General features: G+C 46.3%; 1 protein-coding gene across 1 annotated transcript in view; it reads left to right on the top strand.

Moving 5' to 3' along the window:
* slc17a8 (solute carrier family 17 member 8) overlaps positions 1-4062 on the top strand; it is a 90735-nt gene extending 86673 nt beyond the window's left edge. The window contains exon 12 of the mRNA XM_072269313.1: positions 3709-4062. Within this exon, the coding sequence (XP_072125414.1) occupies positions 3709-4062 (354 nt within the window). The remainder of the gene's footprint in view (positions 1-3708) is intronic.
* The last annotated feature ends 16757 nt before the right edge of the window (positions 4063-20819 follow it).

The raw sequence follows: 20819 nt of genomic DNA, 5'->3' as shown, positions 1-20819 counted from the left end.
CCTTCATCCCTGGAATCAACCTGGTGAACCTCCTCTGCACTGCCTCCAAAGCCAGTATATCCTTCCTCAAGTATGGAGACCAGAACTGCACACAGTACTCCAGGTGCGGCCTCACCAGTACCCTGTATAGTTGCAGCATGACCTCCCTGCTCTTGAATTCAATCCCTCTAGCAATGAAGGCCAACATTCCGTTTGCCTTCTTAATAACCTGTTGTACCTGCAAGCCAACTTTTTGTGATTCATGAACAAGCACTCCCAAGTCCCTCTGCACAACTGCATGCTGCAATCTTTCACCATTTAAATAATAATCTGCTTTTCTATTATTCCTTCCAAAGTGGATGATCTCGCATTTACCAACGTTGTATTCCATCTGCCAGACCTTGGCCCATTCACTTAACCTATCTATATCCCTCTGCAGACTCTCCATATTCTCTGTACAATTTGCTTTTCCACTCAGTTTAGTGTCATCAGCAAATTTTGCTATACCGCACTCAGTCCCCGCTTCCAAATCATCAATGTAAATGGTAAACAGCTGCGGGCCCAGCACCGACCCCTGTGGCACCCCACTCACCACTGACTGCCAACCGGAGAAACACCCATTTATACCAACTCTCTGCCTTCTACTGGTTAACCAATCCACTATCCATGCCAAACACTTCCTCTGACTCCATGCATCCGTATCTTATTCATAAGTCTCTTGTGCGGCGCCTTCTGGAAATCCAAGTATACGACATCCACCTGTTCCCCTCTATTCACTGCACTCATTATGTCCTCAAAGTACTTCAGTAAGTTTGTCAAACAGGACCTGCCCTTTCTGAATCCATGCTGCGTCTGTCTAATGGAACCACTCCTTTCTAAATGTGTTGCTATTTCTTCCTTAATGACAGCTTCAAGCATTTTCCCGACTACAGATGTTAAGCTAACTGGCCTGTAGTTGCCTGTCTTTTGCCTACATCCTTTTTTAAAAAGTGGCGTGACAATTGCTGTCTTCCAATCCGCCGGGACCTACCCAGAGTCTAGGGAGTTTTGATAAATGATTACCAACATGTCTACTATAACCTCCGCCAGTTCCCTCAACACCATGGGGTGCTTCCCATCAGGACCAGGGGACTTATCTACCTTCAGGCCCTCTAGTTTTCTCATCACTATCTCTTTAGTGACAGTGATTTTATCAAGGTCTTCACCTCCCATTTCGTCCATAACATCCTTCTTTGGCATATTAGACCGTGATGACCGACAGAAAATAGTCGTTCAATGCCTCGGCCATTTCCTTATCACCCAATATCAATTTCACCTTCTCGTCTTCCAAGGGACCTATGTTGACTTTAGCCACCCTCTTCCGCTTTATATATTTATAAAAACTTTTGCTATCTGTTTTTATATTTTGTGCTAATTTACTTTCATACTCTTATCTTCCCTTTCCTTATTTCTTGTTTAGTTGTTCTTTGTTGCTTTTTAAAGTTTTCCTAATCCTCCAGTCTCCCACTACTCTTTGTGACTTTGTACACACGAGCTTTTAATTTGTCACTACCTTTTATTTCCTTAGTTTTCCAAGGTTGACTCTCCCCACACTTACTGTCCTTACTTTTGACTGGAATATACTTTTCTTGAGCACTGTGAAAAATCTCTTTGAAAGTATTCCACTGTTCCTCAACTGTCCTACCAAATAGCCTGTGCTCCCAATCCACACTAGTCATCTCCTCCCTCATCCTGTTGTAGTCTCCCTTGTTCAAGCATAATACACTAGTTTTAGTTCTAACTATTTCATTCTTCATCTGAATGCGAAATTCAATCATACTATGATCACTCTTTTCAAGAGGTTCCTGACTACAAGATCGTTAATCTTACCTGTCTCATTGCACAGGACTAGATCTAAGATAGCATTTTCCCTTGTAGGTTCACTAACATGCTGCTCAAGAAAGCCATCACGGATGCATCCTCCTCAAGACTTCCTTGACCAACCTGATTCACCCAATCTATGTGGAAGTTGAAATCCCCCATAACGACTGTCGTTCCGTTCTTACAAGCCTCAGTTATTTCTTGGTTAATCGCCTCTGCCACTGCAATATTTTTATTAGGTGGCCTAAAGACAACTCCCACCAGTGATTTTTTTCCCTTTACTATTCTTAATCTCTACCCAGATGGACTCAACACTCTGCTCCATAGATCTTATATCATCTCACAATCGCCCTGATCTCATACCTAATCAAAAGCGCCACTTGACCTCCTCTGCCTTCCTGCCTATCTTTCCGTATTATCTGATACCCTTGGATATTTAATTCCCAGTCATCTCCACCTTGCAACCAGGTTTCTGTAACAGCCACTAAGTCATATGCCTTGGTACGGATCTGTGCCACAAGTTCACTAACCTTGTTTCTAATTCTACAGGCATTTAGATAAGGTGCCCTTATACTCATTGTCCTTTTAGAATCTAGTGACCTATGCGATTTTTGCTTTATACTTTTATGCACTCTACTTTTACTTTTTTCTTCACTAACTCTAGCTTTGGTCTCTGCATCACTTCCCTCTTCTTTTCTGTGTGGGTTCCCATCCCCCTGCCATATTACCTTAAAGCCTCCTCAACAGCACTAGCAAACAATCTCCATAGGATATTGATCTTGGCCCTGCCCAGATGTAGACCGTCCGGATGGTACTGGTCCCACCTCCCCCAGAAGCGGTTCCAATGCTCCAATAATCTGAAACCCTCCCTCCTGCACCACCGCTCAAGCAACATATTCATTCCAGCTATCCTGCTATTCCAACTCTGGCTAGTATGTGGCACCGGTAATAATCCTGAGATGATTACCTTTCAGGTCCTACTCTTTAATTTATCTCCTAGCTCCCTAAATTCAGCTTATAGGACCTCATCCCACATTCTTCCTATATCGTTAGTACCTACATGCACCACGACAGTTGGCTGCTCACCCTCCCCTTTCAGAATGCCCTGCCGCCTCTCCGAGACATCTCTGACCCTTGCACCCAGGAGGCCACACACCATGCGTGAGACCTTGGGATTCCCCTTCACCTTGTCTGCTTGAGCAACCTCATGCCTTCTTTCAGCCTTCCTGATTTCTCTCTTAAGTGTTCTCTTGCATTTCCTATCCACCTGCAGTACCTCATTTTTAATCTATGCCCTAGGAGAAAAACAGTGACCCTTTGCCTTGTTGATGCCCACTCTGTAAACCTCCTCTCAGCATCTTTGCTTTAACAGCTTGTTTTGCTGTTGTTGCTTTGCTGATTGTGATGTTCCGTGTTGTTCTGCTGAACGTGGTGATTACGCTCTGCTGCACTGGGATGGGTGGCAGTACTGTACTTGCACATTTCTAGGTGTGCTGGTTGTTAATGCAGATGACGGGTTTCATAGTCCGTTTCGATGTACGCCTGATAAATAAATCTGAATGTGAAATCTGGCATGGACTTGATGGGCTGAAGGGCCTCATTCTCAGCTGTATAACTTTAGCAGAAAATCTGCTCAGTCACAGGGACCAGATGCAAACTGCACACACTTAACACTGGAAGTTGTGATTGTACCTGGGTTTCTGGCACTGTTCACCATGACACAGTGGGTCTACCTTCTCCCTCCCCAATTTCCCTTGGGATTAATAAAGTATATCTATCTATCTATCTATCTCTCCATCTCTCCCTGCCCCTGTCCGTGATGTCTTTAGCGCTGAGACTCAGCTTTCTTTGTTCATTGTGTGTCCCCAGACTCGGCAGGAGTGGCAGAACGTGTTTCTGATTGCCTCAGTCGTCCATTTCAGCGGCGTGATCTTCTACGGGGTCTTTGCCTCGGGGGAGAAGCAGGATTGGGCAGACCCTGAAGAGACGCAGGAGGACAAGTGTGGGATTATAGATCAGGACGAGCTGGCAGAGGAGACGGAACTCAATGACAGCACCTTCATTGGCGCAAAGAAGAAGACCTCCTACGGCGCGACCAGCCAAGTCGACGGCTCCCGGAGGGAGGACTGGAGGAGGAAGCGGGCTGGAGCACAGGAGGAGCCCGAGGAGGAACCCAGCAGCTACCACCGTGAGAATGGCAACTCTCGAGACGTGCCACAGTGAGATCACGGAAGCTGCTTGCACACTGTGACAGCTTGACTAAGTATCAAAGTTCAAGGAGAAACTGTTTTATTGAGTTATAAACATCATATTTAACAACTTCATAAAAACTATTGGACTTTTTGGGATTCCATTTGTAGAAATGGCAATCCCTCAATCTGTACAAATGGTTATTGACGGCTATAAATGCTCTAAAATATTTCGGTCCATGAAATTATATTGCCTTGATGTCGCATTATATGAACAGGCCTGTGTAGGTGTACTGTACACACGAGTCTCTCTCTTTACTAATACGTTTGTAGGATGTGGACGTTACTGGCATTTTAACCCCTTCACCCCCACTGGGGCTTAGACTACCAACAGCAGCTCAGCAAAGTCATGTGTCCTGGTCCTGTCTTTCAAGCTGTCCCCAGGTGTGGTGCATCTTCCTGCTGTATCCTTCCTCTCCCAGGGATGAGGACTTTGGAGCTTCTGTTGGTGTTTCCGTAGCTCCAGGTATTTACGGGATGGTGTTGCTAGCCCAAAGCCCAACCCTCCTCGTTTCACAGCAGGGCTTGGGACCATCCAGGGTAAAGTTATTGCCGGCAATACTCATGTTTGTTGTCCATCCTATTCACCCAGAAACTGAGGGAGTTAAGAATCAATCACATGGGTGCAACTATAATTCCATGTGTAAGGTTTGTAGAGTTCCTTCCTTAAAGAACTTCAGAGAGACAGTCCTGTGGTACATGACTCCCTGGATTTTTCCTTTAAATTTAAAATTCAAAGATTAGCTTTAGCTGTCACATGTACATCAAAACATACAGTGAAATGTGTCAACGACCAGCGCAGTCCAAGCATTGTACTGGGGAGAGCCCGCAAGTGTCACTGTGCTCCCAGCACCAACATAACACGCCCACAACTATTTGACCTCACCTGGGTGTCTTTGGAATGTGGGAGGAACCCAGAGCACCTGGAGGAAACCACATGGTCACAGGGCGAACATACAAACTCCCTACAGACATGAGCAGAAAGTAAACCCCTATTAGTAGCACTCTAAAGCGCTGGCACCAGCCACCAAAAATCCCTCAGCTGCATGAGGTGTGATTTGAGCTCCTTTCCTTGGATTCATGTTCCACAACTCAACTGAAGTCCAGTAACTTAATCACAAACAAGGGGCAATCTGCAGGTGCAACACACACCAAATGCTGGAGGAACTCAGCAGGCCAGGCAGCATCTATGGAAAAGAGTAAACAGTTAATGTTACGAGTCAGCCCGAAACATTGATTCTACTCTTTTCCATAGATGCTGCCTTGCTTGCTGAGTTCCTCCAGCATTTTGTGTGTCTTCTAGTAATTTAATGATCACCCCACAGAGTCCTGTTCACCTCCCCTTCCCCATCTCATTCGCCTCCTTCCTCCCTCATGGGCTTATCCTGAAACCCCTTGACAGCGTAAACATTGAATTCTTGAAATTCTGATAATTTCTCGCCCTCCCCATTCTGGATCTCCTCCAACTCCTTCTCCTCACCCGCCTGTCTCCTCTTTCTCATAGTCCATGCTCCTCTCCTATCAGACTTCTTCAGCCCTTTACCTTTCCATCTATCACCTTCTACCCACCACATCCTCTCTCACCTGGTCTCACCTTATCAACTGCCAATTTGTACTCCTACCATTCCACCCACCTACGTAGTCTGACTTCTTCGCCCTTCCTGATGAAGAATCTCGTCCTGACCTGTAGACTGTTTAATCATTTCCATAGGTGCTGCGTGACCTGCTGAGTTCCTCCAGCATTCCCTTTACACCTCAACAATGTTTCTCTCACGTATCCATTAACATCCCTTTGATTCCTGTTTCCCGCTAACCTACACTAGGGTTCACTTACAGAAGCTGATTTACCCCTCCCTTGGGATGTGGGAGGTATTTGGGGGAAATCGATGCGGTCACAGGGAGAACCTGTCTCCACACAGACAGAACCCAAGGTTTGTGTCAAACCTGAGTCTCTGGAACTGTAAAGCAAAAGAAATTCCCTGTCGGATTTATTAGAGGCCATCTCACATAGTGGCCTTTAGGTCCGAGTATCCCTGGTAGTGAAGCTTGTCTCTCACCCCTGCCTTGTCAAACACTGCATGAGTTTACTGACCTTCCTCTCTCCTGCAAAAGCAGAAAGAACTCATGTCAATGAAAACAAACCACACTCTGCTTAGACAATGTACACAACCTACAGACAATCTCTTCCCTTCAGAAACTCTTCTCAGAGCCACCTGTGTGTCCCTCACCAGCCTCTAACACAACAAGGACAAAGCATGTGAATACAACATGTCTGATTCAGGAATGAATTCTGTAACGTTAGGGTTGATAGCATGTTAAACTGTGTCTTCTGATTGGCTTACAGTGCCATGCATGCCTGTACAGCCCACCTCTTGTACTGTTATTACTAGGCTGGTCGAATTTAGATGTGAGCTGTTCTTCGGATTTATTGATCTTGGTGTGAGTTTCACCATAATAAAGAAGCTATGTGTCGTAACACTGGACAATACTGACGTTATGTGAAAAGCAGAATTAATAAGTAACGTTGCTGAGTGAGCACAAGGCCAAACATCAGATGAGGTACGTTGGTAGTCCTTTTGGGTGGACTGTGGTCTTATTCGATGGACGTTCGGTTTTCCAATTCAGGTAACTGTCATCCCTGGTTTCCTCCCCACCACTCTTTTACTTTTTCCAGATCTTCTATTTTATTCTCCTCTCCCACACACACCTTCCACCTTTCCCATCAGCCATTTCTGTCCTTCTTCCCATCAGCCATTTCTGTCCTTCCCCTTGCTCTATCTACTCATTGGCCATTTTATTATGTACCTCTTGTATCGAGTACAGTGGCCACAGGGTGTGTGTTCATGGTCTTCGGCTGCTGTAGCACATCCACTTCAAGGGTCAACAGGTTGTGGGTTCAGAGATGCTCTTCTGCAAACCACTGTGGTAAAAAAGATTCAAAGTACAGTTATTATCAAAGTATGAATGCAGTATAAAACCCTGAGATTTGTCTTCCCACAGACAGCCACAAAACAAGGAAACACCATGGAACCTGTTCAAAGAAAATCATCAACCCCCACCCCATGTGCAGAAAAAAATCATGCAGACAGCAAAAAATGAACAAAGAAACACAGAATATAAAACACTTGAGTCCAGACACTTTCAGTTCAGCTTAGTGTTCATTATCTGCAGGCTGCCCCGATTCAAAATTACCCAAAATACAATAACACAAAAAGGAGCAACCAGAAACCGGAAACACATCATAACGTGAACCACAGAGCCCAGACCGCAAACCATATTGATCAAACCCTGCCCAAGACCCAGGGCTCTGGCACCACCCTCCAACAGCATCGAGGGAGAGAGGGACCATTCAAACGCAGGGACCTTCCACTGGGAGCAGCGAGTGAGATGCTGGTGAACGGTGCTGATTACCCGCTCGCCTTCTCCTCTTTCCTTGATGATTTTAATTTTCCTCAACACTTTAATCGGCTAGTTCAATGAGAAATGGAGTCAACTGTGGGCTTACACCCCACCTCCAGGCTTCCTGGCTCTGAGGCTGTACGCTTTGCTCAAAACTCTATGGAACCCCTCAGGGACAGCAAAGCACCAGATCACTCAATCGGCCTGGTAACACACCGCCAATGTATCGATTACAGGCTCCAACAGTAGCAGAACCACATTTGAAAGAAAAAGAAGACTTAAACGAAGTGAAAGGAGTAGTTTTGTGACCCTTCTGGAGGATGTTGCCTTTGGTGTGTTGTTTGCTGGTGTCATCTTCCTCCAGACAAGTAGCACATTAGTTATTTGAGTTACTTTCACCTTTCCGTCAGCTTGAACCGCTCCAGCCATTTTCTTTGACCTCTCTCACTTACAAGCCGTTTCTGCTCAATGATTTTTTTTTGTTTTTTCACACCATTCTCTTAAATTCTCAAGACTGCTGTGTACGAAAACCCCAGAAGATCGGCAGTTTCTGAGATACTCAAAGTACCCTGTCTATCATTAGCAATCATTCCACAGTGAAAGTCACTAGGATCACATTTCTTCCCCATTCTGATGTTTGGTCTGAACGGGAACTGAGCCTCTTGACCATGTCTGCATGCTTCTGTGTATTGAGTTGCTGCCACATAATTGGCTGATTAGGTATTTGCATGAACAAGCAGGTGTACAGGTGTACTGAGTAAAGTGGCTACTGAGCGTGTGACTAAATAGCCCATGAGGAATGTTGGTATTCCACCTACTTGGTCTACAGTCCCTTGGGATGAATATTAAACTTCCAGTTTCAGGTAACCCTTCCTCCCCCTGATTCACATGCCAACTTTCTCTCTCCCTCAATCTCCCTCCCTCCCCTTCCCTCTCTCCTCCTCCCTCTTCCCTTCTGCTCCCCCTCTCCTCTCCCTTTCTCCTCTCACTCCCCTCTTCCTTCCCTCTCCCTCCCCCACTCCCCATCTCCCCACTCCCCCTCTCCCTCTCTCCCCACTCCCCTCTCTTCCTCTCTCCCCTTCTTCACCACTCCACCATTCTCCCCCCTCCTCCCTCTCCTCCAGTCTTCCTATCTGTGTTCCCCCTCCATCCTTCCCATCAGTCAATTCTGTCCTTCTTCCCCTAGCTCCGTCTCTCTGCTGCCCAGCAGATCTCCTCCCTCCCCACCTGATCGTGGTCCCACTCTACAGTGCTTCCCATTGTCACCTCCCTCACTGATCATTATTGTGTTCCTCCACCCTCTGTATTCATCTTCCCCCTCCCCTCTCATCTCCTGACTCCTCCTTCCTCCTTTTCTTTTGTCTTCATCCCTCTATCATGTCTTCCCCACTGCAGCTCCTCCCCCTTCCTTGCCAGGGTCTGACACAGATGTGTGACAATGGCCCAATTGCAGAGTGGGAAACACTGAAGCCCATTGAATGGTTCAAACAACTGTGCAGAACAAACAGAAAATAATAAACACTAGGCCAACAAAAACTCTCAAACTAAAACCTAAAGTCATCACTGCGGCTCAGAATCTGCAACTTAATATGAAATGAACTCCACTCCTTTACTGCACAAATTGAAACTGTAGTCTTTTTCCAGGATGAGGACTAAGGTAAGCAGGGAGGGTGCTATCGCTGTGGTTCAGTACAGACTCGACAAGACGAAATGAAAGGAAGGGGGGTTAAGTGCAGTCACAAAGAAGCCTTAATTAGCTTTATATGCATACTCATTGCTGATTGCTGATTCCTTCCAGTTGCCCACCTGCGAGTGTGCTCAAACTCTCTAATTGTGACAGGCTCAATCTAGCTATCATCTTTCAAAGCCCCCTCCCCTCCTAAATCCACCCATCATCCCTGGCCTGTGTCCCATCATGCCCCCCCTCTCTCCTTTATACCAGCCCTCTCCCCTCTCAGCCCAGATGAAGGGGCTTGACCCAAAACGTCAACAGTCCCTTTCCTTCCACAGATCCTGCTCGACATGCTGAGTTCCTCCAGCAGTTTGTTGTGTTGGACTTTGGGAATCGTTGTTCTGGCTTCCAATCACATGAGACAGATTATCCCTGTGTGGACCAAGATGTCCCATTAACAATGAACAAAGGCAAAAGGCGATGGTTCGATTGCTCCTGCAGTAACACAGGTTTAGTTTGTTGTGCATGATGGGACAGCATGTTATTCAGTCTGAGGAGGCACGGGGGTGCAGTAGTTACCTGATGTCTCTGTGCTTGGCTGTAGATTGGGGCTACTCTTGGATGTTCCAATTCCCTCCCTCAATCCAAAGATGCACTCAGCAGATCAGGCAGCATCTATGGAAATGAATAAACAGATCGACATTTTGGGTTGAGACAATTCTTCAGGACTGGAAGACAAGGATTTTTTGTCCCCTTTCTTTCCAATGCTGATGAAGACCCTTAGCCTGAAACGTTGGCTGTTCATTCATTTCCATGTAGGCTGCCTGGCCTGCTAAGTTCCTCCAACATTTTGTGTGTAAACACAAAATACTCTGCAGATGCTGGGGTCAAAGCAACACTCACAACACGCTGGAGGAACTCAGCAGGTCGGGCAGCATCTGTGGAAAAGATCCGTCGACGTTTCAGGCCGGAACCCTTCGTCAGGACTGAAGAGGCAGGGGGCAGAGGCCCTATAAAGAAGTGGGGGGAGGGTGGGAAGGAGAAGGCTGGTAGATTCCAGGTGAAAAACCAGTAAGGGGAAAGATAAAGGGGTGGGGGAGGGGAAGCAGGGAGATGATAGGCAGGAAAGGTGAAGAAGGAATAGGGGAAAACACAATGGGTAGTAGAAGGAGGTGGAACCAAGAGGGAGGTGGTAGGCAGCTGGGGGAGGGGGCAGAGAGACATAGGGATAGGGGAAGGGAGGGGGAGGGAATTACCAGAAGTTGGAGAATTCTATGTTCATTCCAAGGGGCTGGAGACTACCTAGACGGTATATGAGGTGTTGCTCCTCCAACCTGAGTTTAGCCTCATCATGGCAGTAGAGGAGGCCATGTATGGACATATCTGAATGGAAGTGGGAAGCAGAGTTGAAGTGGGTGGCTACTGGGAGATCCTGTCTATTGTGCCAGACGGAGCGGAGGTGCTCGACGAAGCGGTCCCCCAATCTGCGTCGGGTTTCACCGATGTAGAGGAGGCTGCACCGGGAGCACCGGATGCAATAGATGACCCAAACAGACTCACAAGTGAAGTCTTGCCTCACTTGGAAGGACTGTTTGGGGCCCTGAATGGTGGCAAGAGAGGAGGTGTAGGGACAGGTGTAGCACTTGTGCTTACAGGGATAAGTGTCAGGTGGGAGATCCGTGGGGATTGTCCTTTTTACATAAACTGCTTCTGATTTTTTCCACATCTGGGTTTAAAACCCAGCCTGCCTGCACTGGCTCAGACTTCAACCTCGGCCACCTCCAGCTCTGGTTCCAATTCCAGTTCCAGCTCCGGTTTCAACCTCCAGGCTGAGCGCTTTCTCACTGTCACTGGATACTACTGTTCTCCTTTTCCATCACTAATCCCCTTGCACCTCTGGCACTTCTCTAGCCCTCGCCCTCTCTTCATTGCTCCTACCCAACTTTCCCTGAACACCTCAACCCTCTTTCTTCTGACGTTTCCAACACTCTACCGTTCTCCAACCATATCCTCAGACCCTGCTTTGTCTTCACAATTCCCTCTAACCAGCTCCTCTCTGAGTGGTGTGTTCTGTCCTCAGCAAGGGAATTAGCTATGTCCCCCTGTACCCACACCTCAACGAGTTCCACAACCGCCATATTGCCCACCTCTTCTTCCATGGTCTCCGTCTCTAAGCCTACTTAAAACATAGGAGCAAAATTAGAACATTCAACCCAACAGTCTGCCCACCATTTGGTATGACTGATTTATTTTCCCTCAATGCAATTCTCCTCACTCTCCTCATTACCTTTGATGCCATTTCGAATCAAGAACCAATCAACCACTGCTTTAAGTCTACACAATGACTTGGCCTCCCCAGCCTTCTGTGGCAATGAATTCCACAGATTCATCACTCTCTGGCTAAGGGAACATATCTGTATTCTGAGGCTGAGCCCTCTGGTTCTGGGCTCTTCCACTATGGAAACATCCTCTTCACATCCACTCTACCTAAGCCTATCAATAATTGATAGGTTTCAATGAGATCCCTCCTCATTCTTCTGAACTCCAGCGAGTACAGGCCCAGAGCCATCAAACGCTCCTTATGTCAACCCTTTCATTCCCAGGATCGTTCTCATGAACCTCCTGTGGACCCTCTCCAACGCAGCACATACCTTCTCAGATGAGGACACAAAAATTCTCACAATTCTCCAAATGCGGCCTGACCAATGCCTTATAAAATCTCAGTATTACATTCTTGCTTTTATATTCTAATCCTCTCAAAATGAATGCGAACATTGCATTGCCTTCCTCACCACCAGCTGAACCTGTAAGTTATCCTTAGGGGATTCTTCCCTTGGTTCAGTCCCTTCCTACTTAAATCCATGACATTTCACATTCCCTCCATCACTTCAATCATTTTCACTTCCCTGACTCGGATTGGCTTCCTTGCTTAATGGATGTCCAGTCCCAATACACTCCCACCCCCCCATCAGGAAGGCGTTAAAACCTTTCACTTCTTTCTAGACAACAGACCTAACCAGTTCCCCGCTACCATCACCCTCCACCGTCGAGCGCAACAATTTCTCTTTCAGCTCCTCCCACTTTCTTCAAATCCAAACCTCAGGCATAGCCATGGGCGCCTGCGCTGTCTGCCTTATCATTGGCTATGTGGAACAGCCCCTGTTCCAAGCCTTCCCTGGTAATGCTCCCCAACTCTTTCTGCACTACATTGATGACTGCATTGGTGCTGCTTCCTGCACCCACACAGAGCTCATCAATTTAATTAACTTTGCCTCCAACTTCCACCCCGCCCTCAAGTTTGGTCCATTTCTGATCCCTCGCTCCCCATCCTCAATCTGTCTGTCTTCATCTCTGGAGACAGACTGCCTACTGATATCTTTTACAAATCTACTGACTCTCACAGCAATTGTAACTATACCTCCTCCCACCCTGTCACTTGTAAAAATACTTTTCCCTTTTCTCAGGTCCCTCGTCTATGCCATTGTATCCACTACCTTCTGCAGTATTTTCCATTCAAGGGTATTGGTGTTTTCATACCAGACCATGATGTAACCAGTCAATATATTCTCCACCACACATCTATAGAAGTTTGTCAAAGTTTTTGATGTCATGCCAAATCTTCGTAAACTTCTAAGAAAATAGAGGCACTGCCATGTTTTCTTAGTAATAGTACCTTTGTGCTGGGCCCAGGACAGATCCTCTGAAATGACACTGAGGAACTTAAAATTGCTGCCCCCCCCCCCCCGTAGGACTGGCTTATTAAGGAGAGAGGGAGCCTGTGGTATGTCGAATGCCGGGTGAATGATGTAGTCTTTGGAGTACTGCAAGTCGGTGTCTTCGCTGTTGCCTTGCTCATGCTTCAGTGCTCAGTGGCGGGTGCTGACGCTTTTCTTGCGGGTGGGGGCTCGCTGTCGCTTATGCGTGGGACGGAGGGGAGCTGGGGGGGTACTTTGGGGTTCTAACATTTAACTGTCATTCGTTCTTTGAGGGCACTCCTCTGTTTTCGTGGATGGTTGTGAAGAAAAAGCATTTCAGGATGTATATTGTATACATTTCTCTGACATTAAATGTACCTTCGAAACCTCTGGTTTTCTCCTCCTGAAGTCAATAAACAGCCCCTTGTTCTTGCAGACATTAAGTGAGTGGTTATTGTGGCACCATTCCACAGATCTACAATCTCCCTCCTATATGCTAACGCGCCCCCACCTTTGATTCGGCCAGCAAATCAAAAGAACCTGTGACCCTTAACAGTGCTGATGATCAGCAGGATCTTGGAGGTTCAAGTTCATAGCTCCCTGAAACTGGAAGAAAAAACTTTAAATGAGACACGTACAGTATGTATGATGTGGCAGTGTAATGGCGTATTTCATACATTTAACCATAATGAGTTATTTAAACAAACTAAGAATGCTTAATCTAAATATTTACAACATTACTCCAATATTACTGAAATATTAAAAACACAATGTCCGTATCCTTCCATTTTCCTTACATCCACGTGCCTATCTAAACGTCTCTTAAAAGTCCCTAACATATCCGCCTCGGCCACCACCCCAGGCAGCACATCCCAAGCTCCCACCACTCTCTGTGTAAGAAAACAGTTGCCCCTTACATCTCCTTTGAAATGACCTTCGCTCACCTTAGATGCATACCCTCTTTTATTAGGCATTCCAACCCTGGGAAATGATACTCTATCTATGCCGCTCATAATCTTATAAACCTTCCCGCCACTCCAGCAAAAACAAGCCAATTTGTCCAACCTCTTCCCTTATTTAGGTTTGACTGGTCAGCAAATTAATATAGGTTAGTTCTGTTGCCATGGCATCTGCTTCCCTGTTGCGTAACTAATAATGTCATACCTACTTTAGACTGCGTGAACCTCAATCTATAATGTTCTTAAATAATTAAAGTGAACTCGGGCTGCAGACGGAAACTGTCTGTGTGCAAAGACTGACTGTAATCGTGTAAAGTTACAGTACTTCTGTGTCTTATTAGTGCAAGTAACTCAAAATGGATCATAGCTGCCTCAGTTAGTAGGCTCCCTGTTTGTTGGGTCGACCATGTGCCCGTAGCTGCCTATGTCAGCCAGTAGGCAGGCCGTGGCAGTTCGATATGGAGAGTAAGCTGTTGCCCATGCAGCAAGCTCCCCCTCTCCACACAGCTGATGAATCCAAAGGAACGGTAGAGACCAATACAGTTTGGTACAGTGTCACAGGAGTTGCCAGTCAGCGTTGAACTCAGTGTAGGATTGCCTTAAGGCCTCCAGGTCTGGATGTTTCCTTGGGATTTACTCCTAAAGTCTTTCCCATGAGTGGGTTTAGCCACAAGGCACTGGAGGTTTAAGATCAGAGTTTTCCTTCTCCTAGACGAGTTGCCACCCACAGCCGATGGGCCCCATCTGCCACGAGTGCCATCTTAAAGGTGCCAGTAGCCCACCTTTGCCCTGTCTCCTGTCGGTAGAAACTGGGCTTAGTGGCTAAGCCACATGTGAAGGCCACGAGCTGGACTTGATTGCCAGAGGCTGTACGAGACGCAACCTTAGAGAAGCGCTGTCTTGCTGTTTCAAAGGAAAACATTAAAAGGTGTCGTCTTTGTACTGAGGTTTTCCCAGCCTCAGTTGTTGCTGAGCACTTTAAGAGTTTCACTATGAAATCTGTTGTAAAAGAACAGAAATGATAGAAAATGGAGGCTATGTAGGAGTGAAGAGTTAGATTGACCTTGAAGTAGGATAAAAGGCCGGCACAAACTTGTGGCTCAAAGGGCCTGTACTGTACAGTACTCTACAGGCAGACCCTTCAGCCCATCGTCCATTGTCTCTACTGATCATTAGACACCCTTTTGCACTAATCCCATTTTATGGCATGTAAAGAAGGCAAAACAGTGCCTATACTTCCTTAGAAGTTTGTGAAGATTCAGCAAGAAAACTTCCACAAATTTCAATAGATGTGTGGTGGAGAGTACACTGACTGGTTGCATCACAGTCTTGTACGGAAGCACCAATGCCCTCGAATGGAAAATCTTACAAAAAGCAGTGGATACGGCCCAGTCCATCACGGGTAAAGCCCCCCCCACTGTTGAGCAAATCTAGAAGACCACTGTCGCAGGAAAGCAGCATCCATTGTTAAGGACCCCCCCCCCCCCATCAAACATCTAGACCATGCTGTCTTCTCGCTGCTACCATCAGGAAGGAGGTACAGGAGTCTCAGGACCCACACTGCCAGGTTCAGGAACAGTAACCATCAGGCTCCTGAACGAGAAGGGATAACTTCACTCACATTATCACTGAACTGGCTCCACAACCCATGTTGATTCTGTTGTGGTTCTTCATAGTTATTGTGAATGCCTGCAAGAAAATGGACCTCAGGGTTGTATATGGTGACATATACTGTATGTACTTTGATAATAAATTTACTTTGAACTTTAGTACTTTGGTTTTCTTTTCTTTTCTTCTGTTTTATTTAGAGAAACTGCCCAGATGGACCGTTCTGGCCCTTTGAGCTGCACTGACGAGCAATCCCCGATAACCCCAATTAACCCTAAACTAATCACAGGACAATGCGCGCTGACTAATTAACCTGCTTGGTGGGTCTTTGTACTGTGGGAGGAATGTGGAGCCCCCAGAGAAAGCCCACGTGTTCTTCAGGGAGGACATAAGCATTCCTACAGAGTGTGCCCCTGCCCCAAGCTGTAATGGCATTGCTCTGCGGGTTACGTAACCAAAGTCTCTCCACGTTCTCGTTGGCTCCCTGCAGATTCCACCCGACCTACAGGGGAACTGTGTTCTGCAGAGGAGAATTAACCCCATGTCTTTGTGATGTCGGAGGAACGTGGAGCATCTGGGGAGCAACCACACTGTCACAGGAAGAACGTGCAAACTTCACACAGACAGCAGGCGAGGTGAGGATTGAACCTGGGTTGCTGTCGATGTGAGGAACTGGCTCTACCAACTGTACAACTCACGGAACTAGTGTGAATCTAAACATGGACGTTTCTCTGATCAGCACACACGAAACGCTGGAAGAACTCGACAAGGTCCACCTTCTAAACGGTATCACTTCACACTTTTCTGCTTGAACTCCATCTGCCTCTTCTCATAAGGTCATAGAGTCAGAGAGCAATGCAGTCCAGAAACAGCCCTTCGGCTCTTCAAGTCCATGCCAAATTCTTAACCTGCCTAGTCCCATCCGTTTGCACCGGGACCATACCCCTCTCATCCATGTACTTATCCAAACTTCTCTTAAAGGTTGACATCGAACCTGCAAACACCTCTTCCACTGGTAGCTCATTCCACACTCTCACCATCCTCTGAGCGAAGAAGTTCTCAGCCCAGGTCAGGATTCTATCAATGAATCTTAGTTTTGTATATTTATTTTATTCAATGTTCAGAATAAATACATAAAAATATAAAAGGCTTGCTCAGAGCCTTTTGCTCTGTAGCAGATCTGCAGTACTGAATGGTTAGAAGCCAAGTTACTGGAAAGATACAGTACACGTGGATCTGGGAGACTAGAGAATACCCATGGACTTCGGAGGGACAACAGAGCCTATGTTTCAGACTGCAGGAGTTGAGTGTTTTAATGAGTCTGTTCAAACTGAGGAGGCGCCAGGGGCAGCAGACACTGGAATCTGGAGCAGCTGGAGGAGCTGAGAGCTGTGGGGAGGAAAGAATCATCACTGTTTCAGATTGAAACCCAGCATCATAGCTGAGAGGAGAAAGGTGAGGTGAATGAATCACCTAGGCCAGGGGCTCCAAATCTCTTTTATGCCGTGGACCCTTGCTGTTAAACCAGGAGTCGGTAAATGCCAGATGAGGAATCCTGACCTAAGGAGTTGCTGGGGGGATGGTGGGGGAGATCAGGGTTACAACATAGAACACAGAACATTATAGCACAGTACAGGCTTCATGGCCCATGACGTTGTGCTGGCCTTTTAACCTACTCCAAGGCCAAAGTAAACCTTCCCTTTTACATAACCTTCCATTCTCCTGTCATCCATGTTCCTATCTAAGAGGCTCTTAAGTGTCTGTAAAGTATCTGTCTCTACCACCAGCCCTGGCAGTGTGATCCACACAGCCACCACTCTCTGTGTAAACACCTTCCTCTCACCTTCGCTCCAATACTTTCCTCAAGTTATAACCCTTGTATTAGCCTTTCTGCCCTGGGAAAAAGCCTCTGGCTATTCACTTGATCTATGCCTCTTATCATCTTATGCACCTCCATCAATTCACATCTCATCCTCGCCCTAGCTCCCTCAACCTATCCTCATAAGACACTCAGATTGTAAGGACGTAGAACTACAAGGCATGGTATAGTTGTAAACTTGGTCCTTGCCATTTCTCAAAGGGAGATCAGACAAGCATGAGTTTAATGGTTGCCATGGTAGCATAGTGGTCAGCGCGTCGCTATTACGGCTCGGGATGTCAGAGTGCGGATTTCCATTCCACGTCACCTGTAAGGGGTCTGTACATCCTCCCTGTGGAATGCGTAGGTTTTCTCCCACAGTCCAAAAGCGTACCAGTTAGTAGGTTAATTGTTCATTGTAAATTGCCCTGTGATTAAGCTAGAGTTAAATATCCTAGCAAGGGTGGGTTGTAGGCAGTGCAGTTCGAAGGTCCAGACAGGCTTGTTCCATACTGTATTTCAATAAATAAGTATATACATATGTACATACCTAAATATATACATACATACGTACCTACATAAAAACATACATACTCAAATAGACAGATAGACTGTTTCACAGGGACCAGTAAAAGTGAGAAGTCCGACATTGACACATTTTACAATGCAGGACAGCTGAAGAGCCAGTGAGAACTGTTTAGTAATTTAAATATTAGGACTGTTTCTCGCCAGTCAACAGCTGGGAGGTTCTTGCAAGAGTATTGATTCCGTAAGTAAGTGGACATTTCAGGAGAGGGGAGCCCAAATGGGGAGAAAGTCAGCCAAAAAATAAGTATTTTGCCAAAATGATTTCGAAAGAGAAATTGGTTTGAACAGCTGCTTAATTATTGACAGCTTGCTGCGTCATTGTGTGTCTGATGGCTGCTGAAATTCAGCAAATATGAGTTGTGGAGAATTCAACCTTTGTCACAGGACAGCATTATCCACCCTCCCAACGTTTTTGCCAGGGCAGCCTCACCACTGCCACGATGTTATTGAACAAATTTTGAAACTTATCAACACCTCTGACATTCAGCACTGATAAACGTTGCCCAATTCTCTGAAACAGAGTTTGTTTTTTTCCATTTTTTCTTGAGGTTTGAGTTCAGTTTCTTTCTAAGGATTTTTTTTTCAAATCAGCCTGGATGGAATGGCAAGGCAGACTCGATGGGCTGAGTGGCCTAATTCTGCTCCAGTGTTTTAGACCATAGACCATTAGGCATAGGAGCAGAAATGGGACGTTCGGCCCATTCAGACTGCTTCACCATTCCATCGTGGCTGATCCGAGATCCCAATCAAACCCATACACCTGCCCTCTCAACATATCCCTTGAAGCCCCAACCAATCAGGAATCTATTAACTTCTGCTTTAAATATACCCACGGACTTCGCCTCAGAGCATTCTACAGATTCAGCACTAAAAAAATCCTCCTTACTTCTGTTCTAAAAGGTTGCCCCTCAATTCTGAGGCTGTACCCTGTAGTTCTGGATATCTCCACCACAGGAAACATCCTCTCCACAACCACCTTATCTAGCCCTTTCAACATTCGGTAGGCTTCTATGAGATCCCCACACATTCTTTTAAATCCAGTGAGTATAGGCCCAACGCCACCAAATACTCCTCTTATGTTAACCCCTTCATTCCCAGAATCATCCTTGTGAACCTCCTCTGGACTCTCTCCAATGACAATACATCCTTTCTGAGATAAGGGGCCCAAAACTGTTGACAATACTCCAAGTATTATGGTCTTAAACTCAATGGTGTTGGTACTGAGAACATCTTGCAATTCATGGTCCAAGCTGGCTCCCACTCACCCATCACCCCAGTGGCCACTGGCTTCTGTTCATCACCCATCACTCCAGTGGCCACTGTTTCTTTTCTCTACACATCACCCCAGTGACCACCGGTTTCTGCTTGTCACCCATCACTCCAGTGGCTACTGGCTTCTGTTCTCGGCACATCACCCTAGTGGCCACTGGATTCTGTTTTTTTTCCCCAGCCATCACTGCAGTGGCCACTAGCTTTTGTTCTCTACTCATTACGCCAGTAGCCACTGGGTTCCGTTCATCACCCAACACTCCAGTGACCACTGGCTTCTGTTCTCTGCCCACCTACCTAAACATAGAGGACAAAATCTTCTGCCTTATAGAAAAGACGTCAGTGAACTGGAGAGAGTGCAGGTTTATGAGAATGATACCAGGACTCGAGAGCCTGAGTTCGAGGGAGAGACTGGGCGAGTTAGGATTTTATTCCTTGGAGAGTGAGAGATGACCTTATAGGGGTATCATGAAGGGCATAGATATGGTGAAAGCCCAATGTCTTTTAATCAGGCAAGAGGAAGTAATAACTAGAAGGTTTAAGGTGAGAGGAGAAAGATTTAAAGAGAACCTGAGCGGCAACAGCTTCTCACAGAGGATATGTGGAATGAGCTGCCAGAGGAAGTGGTTGAGGCAGGAAAAGATATTGGGATGAGTAAATGGATAGAAATGGTTTAGAGAGATATGGATATGGGTCCAAATGCAGGCAGGTGGGGTGATGTAGTCAGCATTGCAGGAAAAGATATTGGGCTGGGTGGTCTATTTCTGTGATGTATGACTCTCCTTCTGTCTGTTATTGAATGACTATAGGTTGTAGCATGAGATTTGTCGTGGTGGCTATCCCTCGAGGTCGAGAATGATGGTCTTCATTCTGAAGAAGTGGCCCACAGAGTGAAGATGCCTGTGCGTGTATTTGTTTAAGGTGTACTTGATGTTGCACTCCAAGAAGCACACGATACTTCACAAATCAACCAACTGATTCCAATAGAATGGAAACCACGACGATTGGAGCTGATGGATTTGTTGCAGCCTTCATCCGCCTTCACAGCCGTTGAGTTCGAAATAACTTTGTCCGCCTGTTCCACCGTTGAGGTCTTGGTTGGATTGTTCTTTGTCAGGGACCTCACCGTCGACCTTAGCGCCATGGGTGATCTTACCAGGATCATAGCTCCAGACGACATCGCTCTGGGGATCTCAAGACCACACAAGCCTCTCCACCGCGACAAGGTGACAATCCACAGAGAAGAGCATTAGATTAGATTAGATTAGATTCAACTTTATTGTCATTGTGTCGAGTACAGATACAAAGCCAATGAAATGCAGTTAGCATCTAACCAGAAATGCGAAGAGTAATGTTATTTACAAAATAACTGCGAATAAAAAGTGCTACAGCACACAAATATAAAAGTACTGAGACAGTACAATATGGGTGCAATACTGCTTAGCGCTGTGATGTGAGGTTCAGCAGGGTCACAGCCTCAGGGAAGAAGCTCTTCCTGTGCCTGCTGGTGTGGGAACAGAGGCTGCTGTAGCGCCTACCGGATGGGAGCAGAGTAAAAAGACCATGGTTAGGGTGAGATGCATCCTTGATAATGCTTTTCGTCCTGCCCAGGCAGCGTTTATGGTAGATGTTCTCAATGGTGGGCAACTGGGTGCCAATAATCCTCTGGACAGTTTTCACCAC

The sequence above is a fragment of the Mobula birostris genome, chromosome 9 (genome assembly GCF_030028105.1).
Source record: "Mobula birostris isolate sMobBir1 chromosome 9, sMobBir1.hap1, whole genome shotgun sequence".
Lineage (NCBI taxonomy): Eukaryota > Metazoa > Chordata > Chondrichthyes > Myliobatiformes > Myliobatidae > Mobula > Mobula birostris.
This window is presented reverse-complemented; position numbering and strand designations above follow the sequence as displayed.